This window comes from Bubalus kerabau, chromosome X (genome assembly GCF_029407905.1).
Source record: "Bubalus kerabau isolate K-KA32 ecotype Philippines breed swamp buffalo chromosome X, PCC_UOA_SB_1v2, whole genome shotgun sequence".
Lineage (NCBI taxonomy): Eukaryota > Metazoa > Chordata > Mammalia > Artiodactyla > Bovidae > Bubalus > Bubalus kerabau.
In genome coordinates, this window is record NC_073647.1 from 117,554,710 (window position 1) to 117,563,268 (window position 8,559).

The 8,559-nt window shown below is 43.8% G+C and overlaps 1 protein-coding gene across 1 annotated transcript; it reads left to right on the forward strand.

Moving 5' to 3' along the window:
- The first annotated feature begins 2,859 nt into the window (after positions 1-2,859).
- On the forward strand, positions 2,860-3,600 carry PPP1R2C (PPP1R2C family member C). The gene has a single exon (XM_055562905.1). It carries the CDS (start codon positions 2,860-2,862, stop codon positions 3,502-3,504), a length of 645 nt encoding a protein of 214 aa, XP_055418880.1. The 3' UTR covers positions 3,505-3,600.
- The last annotated feature ends 4,959 nt before the right edge of the window (positions 3,601-8,559 follow it).

Sequence of the window (8,559 nt, forward strand, 5' to 3'; positions counted from 1 at the left end):
CGCTGAGTCATGTCCGACTCTTTGAGACCCCATGGACTGTAGCCTATGGAATTCTCCAGGCCAGAATACTGGAGTGGGTAGCCTTTCCCTTCTCCAGGGGATCTTTCCAACCCATGGATTGGACCCAGGTCTCCCACATTGCAGGCAGATTCTTTACCAGCTGAGCCACAAGGGAAGACCTTGGGATGGCTGATTCATCCTGTATTGAACAGCTTGGATATTCAGACCACAGTATGTGGGGGTGGGTGCTGTGTACACACAAAAGCAAAATCCCAATGCACAGGAATCAGCGTCTCCGTCAACACCCTGTTTACAGCTAAACACGCACAGACCCACTGTGCCTACCAGCCAGGACCAATTGCATTTGTGTGGGTCTGTGCTGCCTTTCAGACAGGTTTTTGAAAAGAGTAGCCTGGAGTATTTCTGAATACAGTAATGAAAGTTGTTTTTTTGGTTTTTTTTTTCCCCTCACATACTGGAGGGTTTTCCTATAGCCTTGAATATCAGCTTTTGAATCCCTGAAAGCTCTTACCACACAATACAGTTGTTTTTTTTTTTTTATTCAAAGAGTACAGTATCAGGAAATTATTTTTCTGAGATGAATAATACAGTTTTAAAGTGATTGCAGAGTTCCTGAAGTTACTAGGACTTTGGAGAATACAGGACAACTTGAACCTAAGGTGCTTAAGACCCTTGTAAAAGTTTTACGGTTCTTTCATGCTTTTGCTTTTGTGTTTTAAAATGTGGAAAGACCTTGAGGGAGAGAAGAGGAAGCAAAATGTTATCAGAAGAGGAAAAAAAAAAATCTTGTGAATGCTACCTGCAGGGGAAAATGTGAAACTGGATCTGAATTTCCTTTTTGTTTTTGAGAAGAATGTTACTGCCTATGAAATATGAGGCCTGTGAAGGACAAAATGTTTCAAAGTCACTCTTTGGAACAGCCCCCAAATTCCACATGTGGGGTGTTTTTGTCACATGACTGAACAACTTGTAACTGACAGTGAAAGCTGTGGAGTCCCCTTTTGTGAAATCAGAAATCTCAGACTTCCAATTACCTATCACCTATCATTTATTATGTGCTTCCCAGGTGGCTCAGTGGTAAAGAATCTGCCTGCCAGTACAGAAGACACGAGAGATTAAGGTTCAATCCCTGGGTCAGGAAGATTACTTGGAGGAGGAAATGGCAACCCACTCCAGTATTCTTGCCTGGAGAATCCCCATGGACAGAGGAGCCTGGTGGGCTACAGTCCATGGGGTCACAAAGGGTCGGAAACGGCTGAGGATGCACAAAGTAGCACTAGCCTATCACTTATTATTCTTTCTGTAAAAATTATGGTAATATCTACTATGTACCAGGTACAGCATCATGTTGTGAAGATGAAGATAATGGTGAGAAAAAACTGACACCTTCCCTTGTGTCTTGGAGTTCACCATCTAGTGTACACAGATAACAGACATAATGGCCACAACTATGACTGCTGCCAGAGACAATAGGAGAGGCCATGAAAACACAGGAAAGCTGATATGCTTTGGAGGTCAGGAAACAGGCTCCTGTAAGGCAGTCAGGACTGAGGTAAAATATCAAAGGACATTCCAGGTTGTGGGAAGAACCTAGAGAGAAACTCTGGGATAGGAAGGAAGGAAGGGGACTGCTCCTGGAACTAAAAAGCAGGGAGGAAAAGGCTAGAGGTAGGGTGGAGAGAAATGGCCGGGAGAGGGCTCCAAATTGGTATCACAGACCCTCATAGAGCTGCTTTTCCACCTCTTCTAGATTTCTGACTTTATGTTAAAAGAAAATGGACAGCCATTAAAGGGTTTGAAAGAGAGATGTGACAAGATTTGATGGTGTTTTTAAAAAACCACACTGAACCGAAGGTGAATGAGAAGTTGGAAGCCAGCAGGAGACCTGATGGGGTGAGCCATGGGGGCTAGTTCAAAGGCTGTGGCTGTAACCCTGACCAGAGATGGTAGTGTCAGAAGAGATAGAATCGGAGTATCTTGAAATATTGATAGTTAAGCCAGTAGCAAAGGACTGGATGGGAGAGGAAGCAATACGTGATCAGGGAGGATGTTGGGGTGGGCAGGGAGGGAGGAGGTGGTGAAGTTACCCGCGGTACCAGTAAGTGGCTGGGCATCCAAACCATTAATCGCGGGGCTGGTCAGAAAGCGGGAAGGAGGGTTTGTGTGGGTGTGTAGGTACAAGGAAAGGGAGGTGTGAGTGGCAACAGGAGAGAGGGACAGGGGTCATGTTTGTGGGGGAGGGGTGGAAGTGAATGGCCGCTCTAGCGCCTAGGCCTCCAGTCTTTCCAACCCAAGGAGTGGCTTTGAAACTTTGGACCATGACCCCCAGGGAGAAATACATTCTACACAGTCCGCCAGCACACAGACAGGGGATAGAGAAATTCACAAGACAGTGTTTCCCGGTTTCACATGCAACGAAGGGAGATTTCCTATTTTGTGTGTGTTAGTGGCTCAGTCATGTCCGACTCTCTGTGACCCCATGGGGTATGTAGCTCACCAGGCTTCTCTGTCCATGGGATTCTCCAGGCAAGAATATTGGAGTGGGTTGCCATGCCCTTCTCCAGATTTCCTAATCTTACACTTTAAAAAAAAAAGCGGTCAGCTTGGGCATCCCCCCGACTCTCCTGCACCCTTCCCCTAGGCGCTGACGGCGGTGCTGATGGCGGCTGCGACCATTGTGGCGTCACCCGCGGGGTACTTTGTGACGCAGGAGCTGGGGCGAAGCCTTTAGGTCAGGAGGCACAACCCGGCAGCCAGACCGCGCAGCAGTTTGTGCCAGAAGCAAGGCGGGCAGCTGCAGCGACCCAACGCTCAGCTGCGGCCCTTCACTCTTCAAAGATGTCCTCTCGCCGAGAGACCACCTCTCGCCGGTGCATCAAGGGAATCCTGAAAAACAAAGGTTCCACCGCTTCCTCAGTCGCAGGCTCGGCCCAGCAGTCCGGTGGACCAGTGGTCCATAGAAAGAAATCCCAAAAGTGGGACGAGTCGAACATCTTGGCGACCTACCGTCCAGAGTACGGAGACTACGATTTCATGAAGATGTATGAGCCCAGCACTCCCCAGTTCGGTCCGCAGAATCATGGGGAAACAAGTGCAGATAGTGAAGCCGCGGCCCTCAACAGCTTAGCCAAGAGATTGGCCTCCATCTACACCTCCGATTCCAGCTATTCAGTGTGGAAGCCCGAACTGGATGGAGCGCACAGCAGCAAAATGTACCTTGACAGGCAAGAGAAACATCGGCAGTTTGAAATGAAAAGGAAACTTCACTACAGCGAAGGAAGGAACCTCAAACTCGCCCGACAACTGAGTGCCAGAGATCTACTGCATGACTACGAGGATGATGATAACGAAGAAAGTTCGCATGTCATCAGCCACGACAAGACTACCACCCAGGAAGAAGCAGAGCAAGGCGCCACCAGCGACGAAGGCCTGCAGACACAGACCTGCTGCTACCACAGTGATGATGACAAAGACGACAAGTAGATCGGGTTTGATCAAGTAGACAACGCTCGATCCACACTGCAATTGTTGGATCCACAACTTGTTCCTGTAATCTTCAGCTTCTTGTTCTGTGCAGCTCGTGCAAGTACTGAATTACTTACCAGTTACATTGCACTGTGATAATTCAATGGTAAACATAGTAAATAATAGCTTAACTGGAAAAAATCTCCGCTTGGTACTCTGGTTCTTTGCCATAAATACCAATTCTGATATTCGTCTAAAACCCCATTACTTTGAGAAAATTGTTCGTTAACGCACATGTACATAGTATATAGCCTTTGATGTGTTAAAGGTTTAAAAAGGGGGGGGTGCTAATTTATATTCACTTCTAGCCATACTAGCTTTAATAGAAACCGTTTTGTGACAAAGGGAAAATGCTATTGGTACAGTGGCTTATGTAGTCTGATGAATATTCAGGCTGCAAAACACTTGTCTTCAGGGTGATCGACCTGTTTAATTGAGAGGGAATGTATTATAACAGGTATTGTTGCATTTTAGCTTTAAATTTTATCTTAATTTGCTTTCAGTGTTTACAAGAAAATGACTAAATGTTTTCTTATTTAAAAAAGTCCTTTTCCCATGAATTATCAGGTTAAAATCGTCCCAATATTCTACTCTGTCTTTGTGCACTATATGGGCATATTTGATATCAATTATCCTTGGAAGTCTAATGTTATCTCAGTGGTCCCTTCTCCAGACCTGTCTTGCCCTCTCCTCTCCACTCTATTTCCTCATCCCCAGGAAGTCTTGCCCTCTCCACCCTGTGTTCCCTCATGCCCCAGGAGGACTGAGGAAACAAAGGGTGGAGAGAGTAAGACAGGTCTGAGAAGGAACCACTGAGATAATATTAGACTTTTAAGAATACCTGATATCAAATCTGCCCATATAGTGCACACAGGCAGAGTGGACATTGGAACAATTTTAACCTGATAATTCATGGAAAAAGGACTATTTTTTTATAAGAAAATGTTTAGTCGTTTTATTGTAAACACTGAAAGCAAATTAAGATAAAATTCACCTTCACTTTTCTGGGGCATACACAGCACAGTTTTTATGGAGTATCATAGATGGTAAAAACATTAGAAACCCTTCCTTCTCTCAAATATTCTTTCATTTGTTTCCACAGTGTCACTTCTGTTTCAAACATCATGGCCCCCTCAGTCTTCTAAGATGCGGAGAAAATAGACTGCATAGCAGAAGTGTAGTAGTCAGGAAATAGAATTTAGTCGCTAAATTTCTACGCCTTTTTGGTTTCAGTTCAGTTCAGTTCAGTCGCTCAGTCGTGTCTGACTCTTTGCGACCCCATGAATCGCAGCATGCCAGGCCTCCCTGTCTATCACCAACTCCCGGAGTTCACTCAGACTCATGTCCATCGAGTCAGTGATGCCATCCAGCCATCTCATCCTCTGTCATCCCCTTCTCCTCCTGCCCCCAATCCCTCCCAGCATCAGAGTCTTTTCCAGTGAGTCAACTCTTTGCATGAGGTGGCCAAAGTACTGGAGTTTCAGCCTTAGCATCATTCCTTCCAAAGAAATCCCAGGGCTGATCTCCTTCAGCATGGACTGGTTGGATCTCCTTGCAGTCCAAGGGACTCTCAAGAGTCTTCTCCAACACCTTTTTGGTTTACAGCCTACTAAATAATCTGCTATTATTAGTTCATCATTTGTTCTAATTAACTTTTAGAGAACAACTGAGGTTTTTTTCTCACAACAGACTCCTGTGCAACCGGTGACATGATTACAGTCCCAGAATGTATGTGGACAGAAGACAGCTCAAAGGTTTTGTGTGTGTGTGTGTGTGTATTTACATTTTTCTCTTTAAAGCATTACTGAGGTAATTGTGGATTCACATGCTGTTGTGAAAAATAATACAGAGAAAGCCTGTGTACCCTTCACCCAGATTCCCCCTGGTAGCATATTGCAGAACTAGTACAACGTCACAACAAGATATTAACATCATCACTACAATCAAGATACAGAACATTCCATCACAGCAAGAATCCCTCAGGTTGCCCTTTTGTAGCCACATGGTCTCCATCTCTATAATTTTGTCATTCAAGAATGTTACATAAACAAAAACATATAGCATGTAACCTTTTGGGATATACCAGATTTTTTTAGCCTTTTATCCATTCAAGGACATACGGACTAGTTCCAAGTTTTGGTATTACAAATGAAGCTGCTATGAACATTCATGTACAGGTTTTTGTGTGAGCATAAGTTTTCACTTCTCTGGGATAAATGCCCAGGAGTGCAATTGCTGGCTTGCATGGTAGTTTCAGTTTCCTAAGAAACTGCCAAATTGTTTTACAGAGTGACTGTGCCATTTTAAATTCCCACCAGCACCCAGCAACGTGTGAGCATTCCAGTTTCTCTGCATCCTCACCAGCATTTGGTATTATATCTATTTTTTATTTGTCATTTTTATATATGTGTACTGGTGTCTTAATTTGCCTTTTGCTAATAGCTAATGATGTTGAACATCTTTCCATGTGCTTATTTGCAATCTGTAGAGCCTCTTCGGTGAAATGCTTTCTGCTCATTTTCTATTTTGATCATTTTACTATTCAGCTTTGAGAGTTCTTTGCAATTTCTTTTTTCACAATTGGTAGCTTCTTATCCTCTTACAGACACTTTTGCAAAGCAAAAGATTTTGAATTTGATGTGATTCACTTTATCAAGTTTTCCTTTTCTTTGTGGTGATTTTGGTACTCTTGTCAAAAGTAATCTAGAAAGATTTTTTTCCAAATCATGATTTCCTAATTAAGTGACATGGTATTAGGATGCATAGAAAATGGACCTTTATTATTTAAGTTTGATTTTCCTTTGGAAAAAGGAATCTGATAATGTTCGGTTCCAGTTTCAACTTTTTATCAACATTACCTCCTCTGCTTAACTCCTTTGATGTCACCATTTGTTCACTCATTTTAAAGTATGAAATTCAGCCAAGCTGGCTATTTAAAACCAGAAAATGATATAAATGGATTGCTAAAAAAGGGTAACTTCCACTTGAAGGTCAAAGCAAATCTATTTTCCCCCTAGACTTTGAAATTGCTTCCATTGTTTCCCCTCTACATTAGTATACTAAATAACATGCTATAATAAGGCAGAGTATTATTTAAAAAAAAATTATAGTCAAGAGCCACTAAATTGGTTCCTTTAAATTACAACCTCAATTTGACAAACATTGAACTCAAAGGATCAGAATTTTTTCTCTTAAAGGATTTTGTTCCGGGAGTAACACTGTAGGTACTTATCAACCTTTCACACCTTAGAGTAAATGAAGAACATGGTGTGAATATTGATGAAAGGGAGGGGATTATAAAAGTGAGAGAAAGAGGTACCCAGAAGTAAAGAGTTGGGAAGGGAGGGGGAAAAATTAGAAAAAAATATGGTGGAGGTTTAAGCTCACTAGCTTTAAAAGTTATGACTCGCTCTCAATGAGTCATTAACTCTGAACTGTCATCAAGAGGACACAAAATCTTAGTGAAGAAATGATGAGGAAGAGAAGAGTTCTCCACTCAGCCAAATAATTAAAGCAATACTATTACCACTGGCACTACTACTAATCACCATTTATTGAGTATATGCAGTGTATCAGACATGGTACCAGGGCTTTGAAAGCCTTATTTCTTTCAGTGATGCCAATGATCCTTTGAAATAGTATTTTGCCCATTTGAGAAATGAGAAAATTTCAAATAAATAACATTGCATAATTGGCCCAAATGTATAGCTGCTAGGTGGTAGAATCAGAATTCATACCCAGGCCTGTCTGGCTGACTCAGTCATGGTGTTTCCCCCACCATACAACACTGGCTCTGTGCAGGTCCTTAGTGGTGGTGGAAGCCACCCCATCCCACCTTACCCCACCCCACCCCACCCCCTCCTCCCTAATCACATACGTCTGCCCTGACCTTGCAGCAGGGGCTGCTTTTCTGTATAGACAGTGCAACTGGTCTAAGGAGAATGTCCTCCAATCTATTCTAAGAGGTGCCTGTGACCTCTGCCACACTGCCCACATCCTCCTGCTACCACCTCCCATCCCCTGCTCTGAGGTTGTGCTCAGCCAGGAGCCTGAAACATTCATTCATACAAAGATGCCACCAGGGGCAAGTATATTTGTCAATTGCACTTTGAAGTGCACAAATTTTTTGTGTGTGCATTTACCAAGTATGGCCCTGTGTCAGGTGCAGTAGCCAGGGAAAGAAAGATGAATGAAACACAATCTCTGCCCTCAAGGAGGTCTAAGTCTAGTACGGGAGACCTGTATGGTTCTGAAATGTTCATTGATGAAGACTTTCAAAGAAGAGGATGCCTGTATTTAAACAGGGACAAGTCCTGATTTAGATTACATTAAAGGCTTGAAAGCAACGAAGGGATTTCCACATGCCTGCGGAGCAAGCAGCAGCCTTCAGAGGAGCTCTGGTCTCCTGAGGTGAGGACGGAGGGAGCCTAGCCCTTGAGACCTGGTCTAGGTCATTAGCATCAGACGACCTGTTCACACCTGGCTGGGGTTGGGGAGGCGGGCAGTAAAGAGTGATTAGGGGCCAACCATGGAAGGATTCACAAGTAGGGAGGTAAACAAAGAGAGATGAGGACCTCTGAGGCAGTAACAAATGGTTCTGCCTTGTTTTCTGGGAGAATCCTTTTCTGCGATGCTCAGAGTTTTTATCTTATTTGAATGAGGAATTGTAGATACTTTGTCTCAGAAGTGAAGCAGTTACATAAAATCTGAACCATGCTTCCTTTTGTTTGGTTCCTGCTTTATGCCACTGTATTGTCCTCTTTTGGAACACTGGGGCTCATGGTTGAAACCGTGGGTTGGGGAAGGTGCTGGATTGTGCTGGGAGGAGAGAGGGACCCATCTTCATCCCTCCCCAGATGGCTGGGGAGGAGGGGTGGAGGAAAGCCAGGAGAGTGGCAGCAAGAGAGGCCAGCCAGGCTGGAGCCTGACAGAAGGAAAACACTAAGGGAGGAAAACAGAAGACGAAAGACTCCAGTTGTGTAGGGAAATACTGAGATAGAAATGATAACATTC

What these genes read in the sequence shown, in the direction of transcription:
- PPP1R2C (XM_055562905.1), top strand. Translation starts at nt 2,860, where the DNA reads ATGTCCTCTCGCCGAGAGACCACCTCTCGCCGGTGCATCAAGGGAATC.